General features: G+C 51.0%; 2 protein-coding genes, 1 non-coding gene and 1 pseudogene across 3 annotated transcripts; 2 read left to right on the top strand and 2 right to left on the bottom strand.

The window, feature by feature from the left end:
- Window positions 1-1,313: 1,313 nt before the first annotated feature.
- On the bottom strand, window positions 1,314-5,351 carry LOC139180389 (ubiquitin carboxyl-terminal hydrolase 17-like protein 6). The gene is made up of 3 exons (XM_070782069.1): window positions 5,181-5,351; window positions 4,343-4,443; window positions 1,314-2,849 (listed from the first exon to the last, which is right to left on the bottom strand). Exons 1-3 carry the CDS (start codon window positions 5,349-5,351, stop codon window positions 1,364-1,366), a joined length of 1,758 nt encoding a protein of 585 aa, XP_070638170.1. The 3' UTR covers window positions 1,314-1,363.
- Window positions 5,352-5,809: 458 nt separating this feature from the next.
- Window positions 5,810-14,867, bottom strand: LOC139180387 (ubiquitin carboxyl-terminal hydrolase 17-like protein 13). Its single transcript, XM_070782063.1, has 5 exons — window positions 14,864-14,867; window positions 14,138-14,299; window positions 13,818-13,921; window positions 6,159-7,561; window positions 5,810-6,080 (listed from the first exon to the last, which is right to left on the bottom strand). The coding sequence occupies exons 1-5, from the start codon at window positions 14,865-14,867 to the stop codon at window positions 5,810-5,812; spliced, it is 1,944 nt and encodes a 647-aa protein (XP_070638164.1).
- On the top strand, window positions 8,456-8,562 carry LOC139182333 (U6 spliceosomal RNA). Its single transcript, XR_011566004.1, has one exon. It is a non-coding gene; the product is annotated as a U6 spliceosomal RNA (small nuclear RNA).
- A 2,636-nt stretch (window positions 14,868-17,503) lies between the features above and the next one.
- On the top strand, window positions 17,504-20,855 carry LOC109556947 (WW domain-binding protein 11 pseudogene; annotated as a pseudogene).
- Window positions 20,856-21,927: the final 1,072 nt, after the last annotated feature.

Below are 21,927 nucleotides of genomic sequence, written 5' to 3'. Positions count from 1 at the left end.
GGCGTAGGTAGCCATGCGGGGGAAACAAGCCATCGGAACGTTCTCTGTTCCTTGCCACGCCGACTCGCGCAGTCAGGAGCCAGAGTTGGCCCTCGAGGTCGGACATGTTACATCGCAAATTCCCGGTCTGCCAAAGTTTGATGAGGGTTTGGGGTTTGAAGCCATCAGCCAAGCCAAAGAAAGAAAAACGCAAGAGGTGGTCGATAAGGGGCCTCAGGTGCCCCTCCAGCGGGTCGCGGGCCCATGAGGCAGTCGAGAAAGCAGCTAGGGGAGGACAGCTTCCCCACCGCCCCAGGCACTTTGGAGGCCGGCCGCATCTCCTCGCGTCCAGAGGCGTTTGCCCGGGGCCCAGCTGGATGAGACTGCCAGACAGGACGGGCAGGGTCGGAAGTCCAGTTGTCTTGCTATCACAATCTAGGGTAGGCTCGGGTCTTTCCTCAGTGCGGGGAGGACCTTTGCTTTCAGAAATGAACGTGGCGCGACATATCTCCACTCAGGCACCGGTGCGATGCTGGTGGAGAAGTTTCTTTGGGACTGGTTGGGTTGCCTTTCTCCCCTTGGCCTTCGTGTTGGTGCTGGTGGTGCTCATGGCCTTGTGGATCGCTTCTCCTGTTTGGCACTTGGAGCTTCTCCAGCGTACTCCTTGCACCGGACATGGAGCCCCAGGGATCTTTGCGGACGAGCGTCGTGCCGGGGACGCGCGCATCCCCGCCTCATTCCTGCCGGACCCTCCGCCAAGTAGCACGAGGCCTCCCAAGGACAGACACCCATAAAGGCTGCTTGCCCGTCTTCTCCCCGGACGCCTCTCGACGTCTGGGGCATTTTCGAGAGCCTGACCGGCCGGAAGGAGACGGTTCATGGACCTGCACCCGCTCTTCCCTGCCCCCCGAAGGGCTCCCGAGATCTTCTCCTTGCTCGGCTGGCCGTGAGCGCTCTGTGAGGCGTCTCCAGGCCGCGTCACTCACCCGAGGCCAGCGGTGCGGCCAGGGAACGGAGACGGGGAACGAAAGGCAAACCCACACCCAAAGTCCCATCCCGAGAGGACTCTCCCACCCTCGCAGAAGTGGGAGGCCCTCGGACCGTGCCCAGGCCCGCTCATGCACCCCATCACCCCATCCTCTCCAGCGACTTCCCAGCAGAGCCAGCCCTCGAGAGCTCAGCCGCTCAGGCACGAGCCCGTCCCAAGTGAACACCGAGACCCCGGGCACACTCCCAGGAGTGTGCCCCGCTCTTTCCCAGGAGGCTGCATCACGCCCACGGCCGAGAGGAACTCGCTCCTCGTCGGAACTCTCGGTGCGTCACACAGGGCGTGCCGCACACAGCGTGTGCCTGGGCGTCTGCACGCATGTGCGTCAGAGCCGACCTACCGCCACAGCCCCAGAGACGGCCGCGGCTTCTTGTTCTTCCCCTTGGTGGCTCTGGCCCTCCCGCTGGCACAAGGGCCGTTGCCGACGTTCTTCGGCCCCGGAGGCGGGGTGTCCGTGCTGGGACGGTCGAGCCGCTCGTGCTCCTGTTGGGGCGGCGTGCGGTTTCTCCCTCCTCCGTGTTTGGACTGGTGAATCACGACTGCGCCGGCAGGCAGGGCAGACTGGACCTTCCGCAGCTCCAAGGCCGGCTTCGGTCGGCTGTGTTCTTGCAGGCGTCGCCACTGCTCTAAGCTCATCCCTTCGACCTCTGTGTCCCCCGGGGACTCCTCCGACCCAGGAGCTCTGCCGCTGGCGTCTGCTGCAGGCTGCCCCGGGTCTGTGGGGTCAGCCCCGACGGGGGCCGCTGCCCCTCCCCCAGCGCCCCCTTCCCACGCACCCTCCCGGGCGTAGAACAGGACGTAGGCGCTCTGGCTCAGGGCAGCGGTCTCGTCACAGGCGGTCACCTTGGCATCGTCCATCTTATACCATTGGCCGTTGCCCGCTCGGACGTAACAGAAGTAGTGTCCTCGCTCACAGCTCCACCCGGAGTGCACCAGCACGGCATAGAGCACGTAGCCCAGTGGCCCTGCCTTCCGCTCGGACGTGTAGGGCTGCAGGTCCAAGCACTGGGGATAGCGCACCTCCTGAGCCCTTTTGGCCCCGCTCACCGGTGTGAACCGCTTCAGCACCAGCACCAGGACCTGGGAGGTGCTGTGCAAAGTCAACCTCTTGGTGGCAGGCACCTTCCGGAGACAGACGCCACAGTCATAGGCATTGTCCGCGTCCAGCTTCTCGGGCTTCACCAGCTCTCTCAGAGCTTGCTCCACACTCTGAGCCGCCGTGATATCCAGGCTGATGTCCAGATAAGGGTCGAACGTGTCCGAGACACCGAGGCAGCGGAGACACTGGATCTGAGACCTCCAGGTCCCGCCGAAGATCTGACGGATGACGGTGGTGTCCTCGGAGGCATGGCCCGACGGCTGGGATGCACTCAAGCACCCTTGCTGCATGGCATTCAGAGTGAACATCAGAAACTCGTGGGCATCTTCCTGCTGGTGTCTGTGGAAGCCCGCCAGCAGGTCCTTGCGGGGCCGGATCACCTCTCCCGCGTGAAGGAGGGCTCGGGTCACGTGAGCTCGCATGGCACAGAGCGTGCAGGCGCTGCGGGCCGGACAGAGGGTGGCGTGCTGCTGGGACACCATCCAGCTGGCCAGGGGCGGCGTGTGGCTCAGACACTGCAGCGCCGCATTCACGTAGCAGGTGTTCCCCAGGTTCTGAAGCCCAGCCCCCACCCCCCACGGCCCCTTCCAACTCAGGGCGCCTTTCTGGCCAGGCGTCAGCCCTGCTGACCCAGGAGCCAAGTCACCCCGCTGGGGACGCCCAAGCGCCGGCGACGGCCCCTCAGGGACAGAGGGTCCCCGAAGGGCACCCGCACCAGCGGCGCTGGGCCCACAACCTTGCCCTCCGGGGAAGACGTCGAAGGGAGACCGACACACACCTCCCCCGTGCTCAGAAGCAGCCCCCGGGGCTCTGCACACAAGGCCCACGAGGGTTTCCATCTCCTACCTGCAGCTGCACGCCGACGCCTCCTTCCCTCAGACGGTCCGGCTCCAGAAAAGGGCCTGGGCCCCGCCCCCTCGGGCCTCTGGGGGCTTCCCCACAGCCCCACCCCCGCACGTGCAGGCTCCTCATTGGCTGAGGCGGCCGAGGGCGTGCCCACTCCCACTCCCGCCATCCAACCACCCGCACTTTTCTCGGGGAATTCCCCTTGACGAGGCCCCACACGCACTTCCGACCTGACCCCCTGGACCAAAGGGCTCAGGATGCAAATGATTCGGGGGCATTGGGCCTTCCAGCCTTGCCCGCTAGAGATTCACTGCGGGGCTTCCAAGTTCAGCACACAAATGCCGGCTGCACAGGACTTCCGTGGGCTCACCATTCACATCCTAACACACGTGTGGAAACATATGTCTGCCCACCGAACCTCTCCCCTTTAGGGGTCTCCCGACCCCAGACCCCTGCCTGAGGACAACCCCTCCCCGGACAACAATAAACCCTTGCCTCAACTTTGCGCTCCAGCGAGGTCCTCCCCAATTCCTATGCGTTCTCACTGGACACTCTTCTAGCGTTCAGGGTCCTAGCACCAAAAGATGCCAGCAGAGTGCCACATATGCTTTTCTCCCTTCAGGGCCGTTGCTCAAGACCCAAAGCGAGCTCATTTAGAAAGGCATAGGCTTCCTGCAACTTTGGATTCATTTCTGCAGCTCCTTTTCTCTCTCCGCTGCCCTTTTTGCTTCCTTTTCCTTCTTCCTTTATCATTTACTTCTTTTTTTTTTTTTTTTTTCCCCTGCTTGGTGTTTTAGGGTTTTTTGAGTTGTTTTTTTTTTTTTTTTTTGCATTTATTTTTAAACTTTTTTTTAAATTTTGTGTTCATTTTGTTATTTTTTTGTTGCTTTTATTCTCTTTCTCTCTTTTATATACACTAGTTGACTCATAGAGTCGTCTTTCGAATTCCGGGGCTCAAAATGCGGTATAACTCAAGGTATCAAAAAGGTTTCCCTCCTGGAGGAGGATGACTGTTGCTGTCCTTCTCGGTGTGTGACATGTGTGTTTGTTTGCTCTCCCGTCCTGGACATTATGCTTGCCCTCCAGGACTATGGGGGTTTGACCGTCCACAGGTTTACCATAGCTGGAGTGTTGATTCCGTTGGTCCTTACTAGGAAAGAAGGGCCCTGACCCCGTTTTCTTCCTTAGCCTATTGCACCCCTCCCACCTCCCGCTCCCCTCATCCCATGCTAGGAGCCTACCGCTTTGTGCTTTATGATCCAAGTGCTCACACTCTTGCTGTCCTCTTACCTCCTTCCCATGGCACAGAGAAGCGAGATCAGCCAGGATTTTTCTCTCTTTTGCACGGATTTCGCCCAGCATAAGGCCACCTTCCCATATCCTCTGTCACGCCACCCCAATCGACATTCTTCTCCTCCTCCTCCTCCTCCTCCTCCTCCTCCTCCTCCTCCTCCTCCTCCTCCTCCTCCTCCTTCAGAGGGTGTGGATGGGGCAAGCAGTAAGTCCATTTGAGACGATGGGGCGGAGGAAGATGCGTGGTGATGATGAGGGCGGACTGTGGGTGGCTCCGCTTCCCCCGGCAGGGCACGCTTGTTCGTGTTCTCGGGGGAAGATACTGCTCATCATTCTTTGTCCTCTCTACGTGCGGAGGGCATGGTGCGGCGTAGGCAGCCATGCGGGGGAAACAAGCCATCGGAACGTTCTCTGTTCCTTGCCACGCCGACTAGCGCAGTCAGGAGCCAGAGTTGGCCCTCGAGGTCGGACATGTTACATCGCAAATTCCCGGTCTGCCAAAGTTTGATGGAGGGTTTGGGGTTTGAAGCCATCAGCCAAGCCAAAGAAAGAAAAACGCAAGAGGTGGTCGATAAGGGGCCTCAGGTGCCCCTCCAGCGGGTCGCGGGCCCATGAGGCAGTCGAGAAAGCAGCTAGGGGAGGACAGCTTCCCCACCGCCCCAGGCACTTTGGAGGCCGGCCGCATCTCCTCGCGTCCAGAGGCGTTTGCCCGGGGCCCAGCTGGATGAGACTGCCAGACAGGACGGGCAGAGTCGGAAGTCCAGTTGTCTTGCTATCACAATCTAGGGTAGGCTCGGGTCTTTCCTCAGTGCGGGGAGGACCTTTGCTTTCAGAAATGAACGTGGCGCGACATATCTCCACTCAGGCACCGGTGCGATGCTGGTGGAGAAGTTTCTTTGGGACTGGTTGGGTTGCCTTTCTCCCCTTGGCCTTCGTGTGGGTGCTGGTGCTGCTGGTGGCGGTGCTCATGGCCTTGTGGATCGCTTCTCCTGTTTGGCACTTGGAGCTTCTCCAGCGTACTCCTTGCACCGGACATGGAGCCCCAGGGATCTTTGCGGACGAGCGTCGTGCCGGGGACGCGCGCATCCCCGCCTCATTCCTGCCGGACCCTCCGCCAAGTAGCACGAGGCCTCCCGAGGACAGACACCCATAAAGGCTGCTTGCCCGTCTTCTCCCCGGACGCCTCTCGACGTCTGGGGCATTTTCGAGAGCCTGACCGGCCGGAAGGAGACGGTTCATGGACCTGCACCCGCCCTTCCCTGCCCCCCAAAGGGCTCCCGAGATCTTCTCCTTGCTCGGCTGGCTGTGAGCGCTCTGTGAGGCGTCTCCAGGCCGCGTCACTCACCCGAGGCCAGCGGTGCGGCCAGGGAACGGAGACGGGGAACGAAAGGCAAACCCACACCCAAAGTCCCATCCCGAGAGGACTCTCCCACCCTCGCAGGAGTGGGAGGCCCTCGGACCGTGCCCAGGCCCGCTCATGCACCCCATCACCCCATCCTCTCCAGCGACTTCCCAGCAGAGCCAGCCCTCGAGAGCTCAGCCGCTCAGGCACGAGCCCGTCCCAAGTGAACGCCGAGACCCCGGGCACACTCCAGGCCCCGCTTTTTCCCAGGAGGCTGCATCACGCACACGGCCGAGAGGAACTCGCTCCTCGTCGGAACTCGCTCCTCGTCGGAACTCGCTCCTCGTCGGAACTCGCTCCTCGTCGGAACTCGCTCCTCGTCGGAACTCGCTCCTCGTCGGAACTCGCTCCTCGTCGGAACTCGCTCCTCGTCGGAACTCGCTCCTCGTCGGAACTCGCTCCTCGTCGGAACTCTTGGTGCGTCACACAGGGCGTGCCCCACACAGCGTGTGCCTGGGCGTCTGCACGCATGTGCGTCAGAGCCGACCTACCGCCACAGCCCCAGAGACGGCCGCGGCTTCTTGTTCTTCCCCTTGGTGGCTCTGGCCCTCCCGCTGGCACAAGGGCCGTTGCCGACGTTCTTCGGCCCCCGAGGCGGGGTGTCCGTGCTGGGACGGTCGAGCCGCTCGTGCTCCTGTTGGGGCGGCGTGCGGTTTCTCCCTCCTCCGTATTTGGACTGGTGAATCACGACTGCGCCGGCAGGCAGGGCAGACTGGACCTTCCGCAGCTCCAAGGCCGGCTTCGGTCGGCTGTGTTCTTGCAGGCGTCGCCACTGCTCTAAGCTCATCCCTTCGACCTCTGTGTCCCCCGGGGACTCCTCCGACCCAGGAGCTCTGCCGCTGGCGTCTGCTGCAGGCTGCCCCGGGTCTGTGGGGTCAGCCCCGACGGGGGCCGCTGCCCCTCCCCCAGCGCCCCCTTCCCACGCACCCTCCCGGGCGTAGAACAGGACGTAGGCGCTCTGGCTCAGGGCAGCGGTCTCGTCACAGGCGGTCACCTTGGCATCGTCCATCTTATACCATTGGCCGTTGCCCGCTCGGACGTAACAGAAGTAGTGTCCTCGCTCGCAGCTCCACCCGGAGTGCACCAGCACGGCATAGAGCACGTAGCCCAGTGGCCCTGCCTTCCGCTCAGACGTGTAGGGCTGCAGGTCCAAGCACTGGGGATAGCGCACCTCCTGAGCCCTTTTGGCCCCGCTCACCGGTGTGAACCGCTTCAGCACCAGCACCAGGACCTGGGAGGTGCTGTGCAAAGTCAACCTCTTGGTGGCAGGCACCTTCCGGAGACAGACGCCACAGTCATAGGCATTGTCCGCGTCCAGCTTCTCGGGCTTCACCAGCTCTCTCAGAGCTTGCTCCACACTCTGAGCCGCCGTGATATCCAGGCTGATGTCCAGATAAGGGTCGAACGTGTCCGAGACACCGAGGCAGCGGAGACACTGGATCTGAGACCTCCAGGTCCCGCCGAAGATCTGACGGATGACGGTGGTGTCCTCGGAGGCATGGCCCGACGGCTGGGATGCACTCAAGCACCCTTGCTGCATGGCATTCAGAGTGAACATCAGAAACTCGTGGGCATCTTCCTGCTGGTGTCTGTGGAAGCCCGCCAGCAGGTCCTTGCGGGGCCGGATCACCTCTCCCGCGTGAAGGAGGGCTCGGGTCACGTGAGCTCGCATGGCACAGAGCGTGCAGGCGCTGCGGGCCGGACAGAGGGTGGCGTGCTGCTGGGACACCATCCAGCTGGCCAGGGGCGGCGTGTGGCTCAGACACTGCAGCGCCGCATTCACGTAGCAGGTATTCCCCAGATTCTGAAGCCCAGCCCCGACCCCCCCAACGGCCCCTAACAACTCAGGGCGACTTTCTGGCCAGGCGCCAGCCCTGCTGACCCAGGAGCCAAGTCACCGCGCTGGGGTCGCCCAAGCGCCAGCGACGGCCCCTCAGTGACAGAGGGTCACCGAAGGGCATCCGCACCAGCGGCGCTGGGCCCACAACCTTGCCCTCCGGGGAAGACGTCAAAGGGAGACGGACACACACCTCCCCCGTGCTCAGAAGTAACCCCCGGGGCTCTGCACACAAGGCCCACGAGGCTTTCCATCTCCTACCTGCAGCTGCACGTGGACACTTCCTTCCCTCAGACATCTGGCTCCAAAATATGGGCCTGGGCCCCGCCCCCTCGGGCCTCTGGGGGCTTTCCCACAGCCCCGCCCCCGCACGTGCAAGCTCCTCATTGGCTGAGGCGGCTGAGGGCCTGCCCACTCCCACTCCCGCCATCCAACAGCCCACACTTTGCTAGGGGAATTTCCCTTGAGGAGCCCCCCTCCCACACACACACACACACACACGCACTTCCAACCTGGCCCCCTGGAGCAAAGGGCTCAGGATGCAAATGATTTGGGGGCATTGGGCCTTCCAGCCTTGCACGCTAGAGATTCACTGCTGGGCTTCCAAGTTTAGCACACAAATGTGGGCTGGAGAGCAGTTCCGTGGGCTCACCATTCACATCTTAACACACTTGTGAAAACATATGTCTGCCCACCTATCCGCTCCGCTTTAGGGGTCTCCCCACTCCAGACCCCTGCCTGAGGACAACCCCTCCCCAGACAACAATAAACCCTTGCCTCAACATTGCTCTCCAGTGAGGTCCTCCCCAATTTCTATGCGTTCTCACTGGACACTCTTCTAGCGATCAGGGTCCTAGCACCGAATGATGCCGGCAGAGAGGCACATATGCTTTTCTCCCTTCAGGGCCGTTGATCAAGGCCCAAAACAAGCTCATTTAGAAAGGCATAGGCGTGCTCGCTTCAGCAGCACATATACTAAAATTGGAACGATACAGAGAAGATTAGCATGGCCCCTGCGCAAGGAGGACACGCAAATTCGTGAAGCGTTCCATATTTTTAAGAAAGCTGTGGTACATATACACAATGGAGTATTACTCAGCCATTAAAAAGAATACATTTGAATCAGTTCTAATGAGGTGGATGAAACTGGAGCCTATTATACAGAGTGAAGTAAGCCAGAAGGAAAAACATAAATACAGTATACTAACGCATATATATGGAATTTAGAAAGAGGGTAACAATAACCCGGTGTACGAGACAGCAAAAGAGACACTGATGTATAGAACAGTCTTATGGACTCTGTGGGAGAGGGAGAGGGTGGGAAGATTTGGGAGAATGGCAATGAAACATGTAAAATATCATGTAGGAAACGAGTTGCCAGTCCAGGTTCGATGCACGATGCTGGATGCTTGGGGCTGGTGCACTAGGACGGCCCAGAGGGATGGTATGGGGAGGGAGGAGGGAGGAGGGTTCGGGATGGGGAACACATGTATACCTGTGGCGGATTCATTTTGATATTTGGCAAAACTAATACAATTATGTAAAGTTTAAAAATAAAATAAAAAAACAAAGACACACACTGAGATATACATATATCCAAATAGATACAAGAGATCCTATAGCTTTGTTTTCCAAACTTAGTTATGAATAAAAAATGGTTGGAATAAGAAAAAAAAAGCAGAGACATCACTCTGCCAACAAAGGTCCGTCTAGTCAAAGCTATGGTTTTTCCACTAGTCATGTATGGATGTGAGAGTTGGACTATAAAGAAAGCTGAGCACTGAAGAATGGATGCTTTAGAACTGTGGTGTTGGAGAAGATTCTTGAGAGTCCGTTGGACTGCAAGGAGATCCAACCAGTCAATCCTAAAGGAAATCAGTCCTGAATATTCATTGGAAGGACTGATACCGAAGCTGAAACTCAACTCTGGCCACCTGATGCAAAGAATCAACTCATTGGAAAAACCTTGATGCTGGGAAAGATTGAAGGTGGGAGGAGAAAGGGACGACAGAGGATGAGATAGTTGGATGGCATCACTGACTCGATGGACATGAGTTTGAGTAGGCTCTGGGAGTTGGTGATGGACAGGGAAGCCTGACGTACTGCAGTCCATGGGGTTGCAAAGAGTTGGACACGACTGAGTGACTGAAGTGAATAGATTTATAGTATAAATTCAACTGTAATATCTTGACTTGAAATACAGTCATAGCAATGTGCTTTTCACCTGCATTTTTACTTAACGTGAATTCCTGATCTTAGTGAGTAGAAGAAAAATAGCTACCAAATTTATAAAAGGAAAAATTTATATCATATCCTAACCTGTTAAAGATAGCTTGTCAAATGTTTTAATTCATTATATTTATTAAAACTTTCTGTGTAAATGGGCAAAAAAAAAAAAAAAATAGAAAGGCATAGGCTTCCTGCAACTTTGGATTCATTTCTTCAGCTCTTTTTCTCTGTCCCTGTCTTCCTCGCCCCCACCCCCAACCCGCCTTTTTTTTTTACTTTTTTTTTGTTTTTTCCCTTTTACTCTGTTGTTTTTATCATGTTTATATATTATTTTCTTTTTTTGTTTTTGTTGTTTGTCTTTTTAAGATAACTTAAGTAGGCTTATACATTCATCTTCCAAAATTCTCGTACAGATCACCTAGTCCAAAAGTTACAATATTTTCCTTCCTGTTGGTTCAGCCTTCTTCCTGTTGTGTGGGGTCTCTTTCTAGTTGTTATGTTTGTTTTTGCATTTTAAGTTCACCATTTGTTTATGTACAACTTCACACTCCATGTTTCAAGCATTCTGTTTTACCATTTTGTTCAGCCTTCTTAAATTGCACTAGTATCTTTCATTTCACTTCATCACTTTAGTTTAGTTCTTTTCTCCTAGTCCCATTAGACTTTTGTGAATGTTCCATTTCACCAAGTCCCACGTTTAACTTAATTTTAATGAAGATATGTATTTCTGCCCTAAGAAAATATCCATACTTTCTCCACGTCCCTCTCTACCCGACCACCTGCTCCATCCAGGTGTTAATTATAGCAGGCCCCACTTTGAGTCCACAGACATCCCAGGCTTTTCTTTATACATAGTCATTATTTTCCCGCTATTTTTCTCTTCCCCATCCTCCTGTCTCCCTCCGCCCCATTCTATGTAGCCTTTTTTTATTATTTTCCCTTGTACTAACTGTAAATGTTTCTTTATCATGTTCTAGATTCCCGTTGTCTTTTCCTTTCCTCATTTACTTCCTGTGACATAATTGTTCATCCACATTCACTGCAAGTGACCCAGATGAGTTCTTTTATAGCTTATCCTTTTTGTATGTTCCACAGTATCATCAATGTCTTTTTCCTTCCTATTTCCTTGGCTAATAAACAGTGCTTCCTGTATATTTACTAGTATATTGTGGATTCGTGCCTGTTTCAATTATGGTTTCATTATGATATGCCAGTGTGGGTTAGCCATTTACTTCCAGTTTTTTTTTGTTTTGTTTTGTTTTTTGAGGAATATCCATGGCCTTTCTCTAGTGTTCTTTAATTCCACCACAGTGAACACTCTCCCTTTTCCCCACACTCTCCACACATTATTGTGAATTTCTGATGATTTCCGTTGTCTCATGTAGTTTTGCTAAAAGGAGACCTTTATTTTAGCTTCTTCGTATTTTATTAGCATCCATATACTTGAAGAGTGTTTTGGTTGTGCCCATCTTTATTAGGCTGTGTGTTCTTACTGAGTTATTTAGCCTCCAAATAGTTTTGGAAGTAATCTCCTTTGTCAGTTGCTGTTGTTGTTGTTTTCATTTTGTTCCTTCTTCTCCTGTTCTGAGGTCTTTTTTCAACCTGGTTTATCTTTACAAAGTTTTTAACTTTAATTTATAGGTCTTGTTTTTATTTTCATTTTGTGAGGTAGGATCACAGAGGGTTCTTGCTGTAATAATTAAATAAGATTGCTTGTTATATTTATGTTTCATAAATAAGTTTTTTAAAGTTACGTTATGGTCTTTACAGGGACCTTTGTAATCATTTTGTGTTTTATTTTGTGTGTAGGCACGTGGCTCAGTTTTTTTACATACTGGCCAGTTTTCCCAGCACCACTTAAAAGATGGTCATTAATATCCACTGCTATCCTCTGGCCTCCATCCATTCTTTAATCTGCTTAGCTGTCTTTGAGTGAGCACTCATATTCTTTGACTGGGGAAGATTAAATCTTGTGAAAAATTGCCCATGACAATTGTTTGAGGTTACATATAATCTTTTCCACAATATTTTATTCTCCCACCCTGGAACATGGAATTTTCCTCTCTCCCTCACAGCTCCTTTGTCCCTAGCTGTATTATTTTGTTATGATTGGTAATGTGATTTGATTCTTAATTGTTTCTCTTCATTAAGGGAAATTTGGAAAAGAAACTTCTGCTGTATTTCTATCCCGGGACATTTTGCTTCATTAACTTAAACATAAATCTGATGTCATCTCAAGGCTTTCTTGTCCCACTGTTTCCTTTTCCAACCTGCATTCATTCTTCTGGTTCTTGCTGTAGTTGACTCCAGAAAGGGTGTTGAGATTGTTTGAAGGATCTGTGGCCTCTCTTAAGACTTGATGAGTATGTGTATTTGTGGCTTTGTTCTATATTCTTGTTGAATTTGATCTATTTTCATCCGTGTGTTGCCTGTAATATTCTAAATTTTTGGCCACTGGCCAGGACAGATTGTGCCTTGTTTTAGGAGATGTTTCTACCCATGCAGTCTAAAAGCTTTCAAAGTGACCTAAAGAATTCACCTGTGAAGACCACCCTTTTTCTTTCAGGAGAGTTTCACCACAGTTGTGGGTCTCAGAGCTTGGTAATTTTTGTTAACAGTTTCTGAATGTCTTTCATTCTTTGAGGTTGAACTTATTAAACTCATATCCTTTTCTCCTGAAGTTGTCATTTATGTCAAAATAGTCCTTATTCATTGTGATCTTACTGTTTCTGTAATCTTCAACTATAGTTTTGTTTATTTACTTTCTTCATTATTGTCTTTATTTTTTATTACCTTTAACTTTAAATCCTTTTCATTTCTTTCTTTGCTCTGAGCTTTTTTCTGGTTATTGAGATTGCTTTATCTGTTGTTAGGGGCTTTTAGTTTTCCTTTAGTCTGTCTATCATGTATGAATTTCTTTATTCCCCTTTTTTTTTCCAGTAATCTTCATCATTGTTTTTGGTGCTTCTTTTCTATACTTGATACCTTTGCTCACATGTTGGTCAAAAAGATCTTGATACACAATTTTATTAAATTTACTAAGTGACCCCCAAATTGACTTCTGGCAAAGTATGCACCTAATAATTATTCCCATTTGGATGCAATGTACTGAAGACACAATTTACATCCCAGTTTGTGTGAAGGGTTTTTCTGTTTTGATCTTTATTGGTGTAGGTGTTTCTTTTTGAGTTACTCCAGTTTCTCCTTTCTGTCTCTGTAGGTATATGCTTTTGAGTGCATATGTTAAGAATTTTCTTCTTCAACTGAAATGTCATTTAACTTTCAGCATCTTTTGTTATTTTAAATTTAATGTAACAATTTGCCACTCCACCTCTTTTGATTTTCATTGTGTGGGGAAATCTTTCCCTCCTCACTTTTTAATCTTTATATGTTTAGGTCTATACTGGTTTTTATGTAGCAAATAGGGCTTGTGCTTCTTCAGCCAGTCCTACAAAGCTATTTCAAATCCTAAAAGATGATACTGTAAAAGTCCAGCACTCAATATGTCAGCAAATTTGGAAAACTCAGCAGTGGCCACAGGACTGGAAAAGATCAGTTTTCATTCCAACCCCAAAGAAAGGCAATACCAAAGAATGCTCAAACTACCACAGAATTGCACTCATCTCACATGCTAGTAAAGTAATGCTCAAAATTCTCCAAGCCAGGCTTCAACAATATGTGAACCACGAACTTCCAGATATTCAAGCTGGTTTTAGAAAAGGCAGAGGAACCAGAGATCAAATTGCCAACATCCGCTGGATCATAGAAAAAGCAAGAGAGTTCAAAAAAAAACATCTATTTCTGCTTTATTGACTACGTCAACACCTTTGACTGTGTGGATCACAATAAACTGTGGAAAATTCTGAAAGAGATGAAACTACCAGACCACCTGACCTGCCTCTTGAGAAATCTGTATGCAGGTCAGGAAGCATCAGTTAAAAGTGGACATGGAACAACAGACTGGTTCCAAATAGGAAAAAGAGTACGTTAAGGCTGTATATTGTCACCCTGCTTATTTAACTTATATGCAGAGTACATCAGGAGAAACGCCGTGCTGGATGAAGCACGAAGGTCTCCGTGTGACCTGGAGGGGCTCCCGGCTGAGGCCAAATGCCTCCTCGTGGCTGCGGCCCGTGGGGGGCCCACTCACCCCACCCTCAAGGGACCGCGGCGTCTTTGGGAGGTGGCCTGAGGGAGGTGGGAGGAGGGATGGAAGAAGGAGCAGGTTCAGAGTTTAGACACAGAATGGGCATCTGAATTGTGCCGGTGGGTGAGGGGGTGGGGTAGGGGTGGGAGTGGAGGTGGGATTAGACCCTGGTTGGGGCGGGGCCCCGCGGCCCCTTGTGTGCCCCCAGCTCCACTCCGCGCCCCTCACCGGGTGCGCCAAGGGCAGGAGGGGCTCACGGTGCCCCAGGAACCTTGGTTCCTCGCGCTCCACCCTCAGTCTGCGGGTCTGCGGGGCGACCTGCGGCGGAGGGCCAGCCCCCTCCCTGAGGACGTCGACCTCCTTCCCAAAGGCCACACCCCCGCAGGTGGCTCTGTCTGCCGCCTGCCTGCTCAGGGCTCCTTGGTGCCAAGGGTGGTCACGGCGGCCAGAGTGGTCCTGGAGCCCTGGGTTTTCTGGCAGTGGACACACTGCGACCTCCCTCCTGAGCGCAGCACCACCATCAGCGCTGTGGCGCGGCTCAGCTCAGCTGGTCCTGCGGGGCCTGGGAGCTTTCCAACATCCCGGGAGCTGCATCCAACCTCGCCTGGCTCTCATTTGTCTGGAAGATGTAGCTTTAAACTTTCCCCAAACACAGAACTCCTGGGAAAAAATGTATAGCAAATAAGGGAAGGACCTGGCCCTGTGGAGACCTGCCTACCCTCGTGGAGACGCGCTTGCCCCAATGTAGACACGCCTGCCCTCCTATAGTCGCGTCTGACCTAGTGTAGACACACCTGCCCCCGTGGAGATAAGCCTGCCCCACTGTAGACACACTGGTTGGTTATCTCAGAGCTACACTCACATGGAGGCCGGCAGACTTGGCTCCAGTCTCCACAGGTGCTTTCTTCCGTTTTGTAAAGAAAATTGATGTAGTATTTAGGACTAGGAGTAAATTTTTCTAAATTAAATGCAGAAGTCCTTACCCATGAGGGGTGCTATGAGCTCCAAAAGTTAACTTGGAGTGTTTAGTTTTAACACAGACCCTGGGAGGCTCACCCAGATGTCAGCGCAGGCTCTCCGACCTCCCGAGGCCTCTGCTGCCTCCCAGGGGCCTCACCCTGGCCACACAGCTGAGGCCCCACAGCGTGGCATCAGAGGGCCTGCTTGTTTACCCTGAGACCCTGTTGGATGCTTTCTTTCCAAGGTTTTGATTTTCAAATATAAAATAGAACTTCATAAATAATAGAGCCTGTTCCAACTGAGAACATATCTTCTGGCTCTGTCTAAGCATACTGGGCAATGCCAGGAGCCACCTGGGAGGCAGATGGGCCTCTCCTGCAGGTGAGGAACAGACCCGGCTAGGTCTGGCTGTGCCTCGGCCCTCCCTCGCCAGGACCGTCGGCCGCTGCCTCCTGACTGAGTCTGCTGTGGGTGAGGGCAGGTGACCGGTGTGGACTCTGTCCATGGCAGGCTCCATGGTTGGGGGACCCTGGTGTCTGAGCGCAGGCCTCAGCCTGGACCTCCTGTCCCAGGGTTTCCAGGAGGCTGAGCTCTCACCCTCAGCTCGGTTTCCCATAGGAACTGCACACCCAGGAAAGAATGTGAGACTGACCCAAGGGAAGCGGACCTGATGCATCACAGAAGCTTGTCTGCAGAGGGGCCAGGCTCCCTGAGGTGCCTCAAGGCCTCCAGCTAGGGTGGCACCACCATCCCAGAGGGTAGGGGAGACTCTGGACAACATCCATCTCCCCTGCACTTTGGACACCTGGACTACCAACACCCTCAAGCATGTCAAGTCAAGGAGAGGTTGGGGCAGGGGTGGGGTGGGGGTATAACCGGCTGCAGAAAGCATCAGAGCAGAATTATCCAGAAGCCTCTGGCACAGTTATTAGAGCCGGTGGGTGTATAGAGGTGTCTGGTCAGGAGCGGAGGTGGGTAGGCAGGTGAGTTGGTGAATAGATTGTTAGATGGCAGATGGTGCATGATGAGTGAGAGATGGATGATAGACAATTTTCCTAAAACCCCCTTCCCTTTGCACTTTGATTTAGTAGCTAAATGTCATCATTGTGTTTCCCCCATGTGTGTCTGTGATCTTTTGAAGATCACTTTGAAGGCCTTAAAAGTCAAATACATATTTCAAGTGGACATTGTCAGAGAAAACACAAACCTCCTGAGTTTAGCTAGGAGCAAGGTGGGTGGCAGGTGGGTGAGTGGGTGTGTACACCAGAGAGCATCCATGAAGCTGTGAAGGTGGACACAGGCTGGCCATGGAGCCAGACTATGGACAGGACCTTAGGCACGGCCCTACACAGTGAGGCAAGGACCTGCAGTGTAGACCATCATATAGAACATTATCCCCCACGGAGGCAGGGGCTTGGGGACCAGAGCTGCTCAGGTTCTACCCGGAACCAGGGGCTGAGGGGCATGGACTGATGTGCTCCTGGCCTGGCTGTCAGCCAGAATGCCAGCCATGACGGTGGCTGGAGACATGGGTGGGAAGAAGTGTCCTGTGCAAAGGCCCACATTTACTGAGAAGTGCTGAGTAATAGCTGAGATAGAGGAGTGAAAGGCAAAGAGGAAAGGAAAGATACACCCATCTATATGCAGAGTTTCAAAGAATAGCAAGGAGAGAGAAAGCCTTCTTAAGTGAGCAATGCAAAGAAATAGAGGAAAACAATCGAATGGGAAAGACTAGAGATCTCTTCAAGAAAATTAGAGATACCAAGGGAACATTTCATGCAAAGATGGGCCCAAAAAAGGACAGAAATGATATGAATCTAACAGAAGCAGAAATTATTAAGAAAAGGTGGCAAAAATACACAGATGAACTATACAAAAAAGGTCTTAATGATCCAAACAAACACGATGGTGTGGTCCCTCACCTAGAGCCAGACGTCTAGGAGTGTGAAGTCAAGTGGGCCTTAGGAAGCATCACTACAAACAAAGCTAGTGGAGGTGATGGAATTCCAGCTGAGCTACTTCAAATCCTAAAGGATGATGCCCCAAAAGTGCTGCACTCAACATGCCACAAATTTAGAAAACTCAGCAGTGGCCACAGGACTGGAAAAGGTCAGTTTTCATTCCAATCCCAAAGAAGGGCAATGCCAAAGAATGTTCAAACTACCACACAACTGTACTCATTTCACATGCTAGCAAAGTAATGCTCAAAATCCTCCAAGCTAGGCTTCAACAGTATGTGAACCAAAAGGTTTCAGATGTACAAGCTGGATTTAGAAAAGGCAGAGGAACCAGAGATCAAATTCCCAACATCCGTTGGACCATTCCCAGCAAGGGAATTCCAGAAAAATATCTGCTTTATTGACTACACTAAAGCCTTTGACTGTGTGGATCATAACAAACTGTGGAAAATTCTTAAAGACATGGGAATACCAGACCACCTTACCTGCCTTCTGAGAAACCTGTATGCAGGTCAAGAAGCAACAGTTAGGAGCTTTCAAGATGGAGGTAGTTGGGTGGTTGACCGAAAAGCAGAGGTGAAGGCCCCTACGAAGTCAAACGGGCCGAGAATCATCCCCTCCCCACTTCTCCCAGCCCCAGGAGCCCAGCAGGAGCCCAGCAGAAGCGTGAGTGTTTTAGGCTTTATTTTTTAAACAAGCAAGTAAATCAAACAACTTGTCAACTTGGGGCGGAGATCCACATCATCCACCAAAAGTGGAAAATTTATGAACCCTACAGACCAAGCCAGAAAAGAAGCTCAGAAAAGAGAATTAAAGAAGAACAAAAAACAGCGCATGATGGTACGAGCTGCAGTTTTAAAGATGAAGGATCCCAAACCAATTATCCGGGTGCCGGGAGCCGGCGAGAGACACTCCACTCGTGACAAAGGTCATGAGGAAGGAGGCTCGGCATACGTAAAGGCGGGATCGAGCCTCAGGAGTCCCCCTGGATATTCTCGAGCATCTACCCCCAAAAAACCAGAGTCTGCCTACTTTATTGCTTTGTGCTCTCACCTCTGACTTTACTGGGGGCTGTCCCCCACCACCATCTCGCTCTCTGTGTCAAAGAGTTAACTTACAGCTCCAATTCATAAAGTTCCTGGGCAATTAGGAGTGTTTAAATCCAAACCCCTCAGATGGCTCTCTAACTCGCCTGACAAGTTTACCTGGACTCCTACAGCTATGCATACGATTGTTTATAGTCTCCCAGCCTCTAGAGGCATGGGAAGCTTAAGATATTCAAATAGCTTAGAGCCTCTCAGAGAGTTAGAAACTGTCAGAATAAAACTAGTAAAAGATTTCATTGATAAGCCAATGCTTGCTGCCAAGTTTTCACATCCCCTGAATTGTATCCTTGAATATGTATTAATTAATAGTTGGTATGTAGAAAAAATAAGTAGTGGCCTTGGTGTTAGTAACTTTAGACCCTTAAGGTAATAAATTCTTTCCTTTGTTGTAAACCCATTACACATCCGCCCTATAGGAATGCAATTTTATCTTCGGAAGATGGCGCCAAACCTTAAAATAATTACTCTTAGAGAAAATAAGTCTTTGTTGATAAGTCCTTGTCAAGAGTCATAAAATGTTAGTAGGTCTTCTGGCCAGAAGGTGATGTAAATCACCTAAACCATTTGTATACGATAAATTTGCAGGAAAGAAACCCTGGTTTTTGATAAGGATCAAAGACTGCTGACTTTGCATCCCCTATTATCCTCTATGTGTAACTTAGGGTATAAAAGCCCCTGTTAAAAATAAAGCTACGGGCCTTGCTCACCAATGCTTGGTCTCCCCATGTCATTCTTCCCCTCAATTTCCAGCTGAGTCTCCATCTGGAGCGCGGATATCCTCTGCGACCATTTATTTGCCTGGGCTTCTAAGACCCACTCGAGAATGTGTCTAAGGTGGGGCACCTTCCGCTATTCGAGAGGGCACCTGCAGCCTCCGTGGTCAGAGCTAACCTGGTGTCACGGGTTATATTGATTTTCCGTGTAAACCAAGCTACTCAGCTTCTTTTCTCCACTGAATTTTCCTACTGAGCTATCCTCATTCTATAATTCTTTATATCTTTGATGAATAAATAAATAAATAGTCACCGACGCCGTCTCCCCTTCGAATACCCTGGATCAGCCGGGGCTGGACCTCGGCATCCAGGACATGGAAAAATTGGATGAAATGGAGTTTAACCCAGTGCAGCAGCCACAGTTAAATGAGAAAGTGCTGAAAGACAAGCGTAAAAAGCTACATGAAACATTTGAATGTATTCTATGACTCTATCAGAAAGAGAATCCAGATTTTTACAAAGAATTGAGAAAGCTAGAAGTAGAATATGAACAGAAGAGGGCTCAGCTTAGCCAATATTTTGATGCTGTCAAGAATGCCCAGCATGTGGAAGTGGAGAGTATTCCTCTGCCAGATATGCCGCATGCTCCTTCCAACATCTTGATCCAGGACATTCCACTTCCTGGGGCCCAGCCACCCTCCATCCTTAAGAAGACCTCAACCTATGGACCTCCAACTCAGGCAGTTTCTATACTTCCTCTTCTTGGACATGGTGTTCCACGTTTGCCCCCTGGCAGGAAACCTTCAGGTCCTCCCCCAGGCCCACCTCCTCCTCAAGTCTTATAAATGTATGGCCGCAAAGTGGGCTTTGCCCTAGATCTTCCGACTCGTAGGCGAGATGAAGACAGGTTATATAGTCCTGAACGTGCTCAGCGGGGTCATGACGATGATGTTTCCTGCACCAGTGAAGATGGTGGCTATCCTGAAGACATGGGCCAGGATGAGCATGACGACAGTACTGATGACAGCGACAGTGACACATCAGATGGAGAAAGTGAAGGGGATGAACTTGTGCACCGTGATGACACTGAGAGAGACAACAATGAAGAAAAAATCAGGTCTGAGTGTACGATTTGCAGATATGCCTGGAAAATCTAGGAAGAAGAAGAAGAACATGAAGGAGCTGACTCCTCTCCAAGCCATGATGCTTCTAATGGCAGGTCAGGAAATCCCTGAGGAGGGACGAGAAGTTGAGGAATTTTCAGAGGATGATGATGAAGATTCAGATGATTCCAAAGCAGAAAAGCAATCACAGAAACAGCATAAGGAGGAATCTCTCTCTCATGGCACGTCTGCAGCTTCCCAGCAGCAAGCCCCTCCATAGTCTGTTCCTCCATCTCAGATACAAGCACCCCCCATGCCAGGACCACCTCCGCTTGGACTGCCACCTGCTCCACCTTTACAGCCACCTGGACCACCTCCAGGAGCTCCTCCGTTCCTGAGACCGCCTGGAATGCCAGGACTCCGAGGGCCTCTGCCCCGCCTTTTACCTGCAAGTCCGCCCCCAGGTCTGCCTCCTGGCCCTCCTCCTCGGGGACCCCCACAACAGCTACCTCCCACTGCACCTCCAGGTATCCCTCCACCCCGTCCTGGCATGATGCGCCCACCTCTGGTGCCTCCTCTTGGACTTGCCCCACCAGAGCTCTTCCCACCAGCTCCCTTACCCAACCCGGGGGTTCTAAGTGCTCCGCTCGACTTGATCCAGTTACCCAAGGCAGATGACACAAGCGCAGCCACCATCAAGAAGAAAGCCACAGCAGCCATCAGTGCCAAGCCACAGATCACTCACCCCAAGGCAGAGATCACACGATTCATGCCAACCGCACTACGGGTGCGTCAGGAGAATAAAGGGATTGCTGCTGCTCCTCAGAGAAAGTCGGAGGATGATTCTGCTGTGCCTCTTGCCAAAACAGCACCCAAATCTGGCCCATCTGTTCCCGTGTCGGTGCAGACTAAGGACGACGTCTTTGAGGCTTTCATGAAAGAGACGGAAGGGCTGCTGTGACAGCTTTGAATGCTAGATCAGGCTTCTGTTCACATCAGTGGTTCATGGAGAAAGAGGCTCTTACTCAGCTTAGGTGGAAGAGTTGCTTTCACTGTCAGGGCATTTTTAATTTTATTTCAAGGAATATCTTAAAGTTTAGCCTTGTTCAGAATTTACTACATATAAAGGAGAGGATATTTCACGCAAAATAAATTGGTTATTGAAGCAGCGCTGCTAATAACACCCATCCCCTTTCATACCACCGTTTTCATGAGATTTCTTCCCCTACTCTAGTTCCTTGGAAACTTGTGATCAAGGGGAACTTTGTTATTTGTTTTGGCTCTCTTATTGTGTGCTGTGGGCACTGGAGTAGAGATTTCTGGAAAAGCCAGTTTATTTCACCCCCATCTTGCCTTTCATGTTTGAGTTATTTTTAATATTTTCTTGTAAATATTTTGTAATATTGTAGTGAAATGGATCACAATGTCATTTCCTAATACAAAGCGATATATTTAGGAAGAAAATGTACAATTCTTTGATTAAAATTCCCACTGATCTAAACTTCGAGTGTTCCATGGAATAAATAAATAAATGTTCTACACCAAAAAAAAAAAGAAGCAACAGTTAGAACCAGACATGGAACATCAAACTGGTTCCAAATTGGAAAAGAGTACATCAAGGCTGTATATTGTCACCTTGTTTATTTAACTTATACGCAGAGTGCATCATGCGAAATGCCGGACTAGATGAAGCACAAGCTGAAATCAAGATTTCTGGTAGAAATATCAATAATCTTAGATATGCAGATGACCACCACAATAATGGCAGAAATTGAAGAGGAGCTGAAGAGCCTCTTGATTAAAGTGAAAGAGGAGAGTGAAAAAGTTTGCTTGAAACTCAACATTCAGAAAACTAAGATCATGGCATCTGGTCCCATCACTTCATGGCAAATAGGTGGGGAAACGATGAAAACAGTGACAGACTTTATTTTCTTGGGCTCCAAAATCACTGCAGATGGTGACTGCAGCCATGAAATTAAAAGACCCTTGCTCCTTAGAAGAAAAGCTATGACCAACCTAGATAGCATATTAAAAAGCAGAGACATCACTTTGCTGACTAAAGTCCATATAGTCAAAGCTATGGTTTTTCCAGTAGTCATGTATGGATGTGAAAGCTAGACCATAAATAAGGCTTAGCACTGAAGAATCGATGTTTTCGATTCTTTAGTCCTGGAAAAGACTCTTGAGAGTCCCTTGGACAGCAAGGA

Source organism: Bos indicus, chromosome 3 (genome assembly GCF_029378745.1).
Source record: "Bos indicus isolate NIAB-ARS_2022 breed Sahiwal x Tharparkar chromosome 3, NIAB-ARS_B.indTharparkar_mat_pri_1.0, whole genome shotgun sequence".
NCBI lineage: Eukaryota > Metazoa > Chordata > Mammalia > Artiodactyla > Bovidae > Bos > Bos indicus.
This window is presented reverse-complemented; position numbering and strand designations above follow the sequence as displayed.

What these genes read in the sequence shown, in the direction of transcription:
- LOC139180389 (XM_070782069.1), bottom strand. Translation starts at nt 5,351, where the DNA reads ATGCGCGCGTCCCCGGCACGACGCTCGTCCGCAAAGATCCCTGGGGCT. An exon ending in CGAAGGCCAAGGGGAGAAAG is followed by an intron (nt 4,444 to 5,180) that starts GCAACCCAACCA and finishes CACCCTCTGAAG; the next exon opens with GAGGAGGAGGAGGAGGAGGA. An exon ending in GTGACAGAGGATATGGGAAG is followed by an intron (nt 2,850 to 4,342) that starts GTGGCCTTATGC and finishes TTGTGGGCCCAG; the next exon opens with CGCCGCTGGTGCGGGTGCCC.
- LOC139180387 (XM_070782063.1), bottom strand. An exon ending in ACCAAGGTTCCTGGGGCACC is followed by an intron (nt 13,922 to 14,137) that starts GTGAGCCCCTCC and finishes CACCTCCCTCAG; the next exon opens with GCCACCTCCCAAAGACGCCG. An exon ending in TCAGCCGGGAGCCCCTCCAG is followed by an intron (nt 7,562 to 13,817) that starts GTCACACGGAGA and finishes CCAGCGCGGTGA; the next exon opens with CTTGGCTCCTGGGTCAGCAG.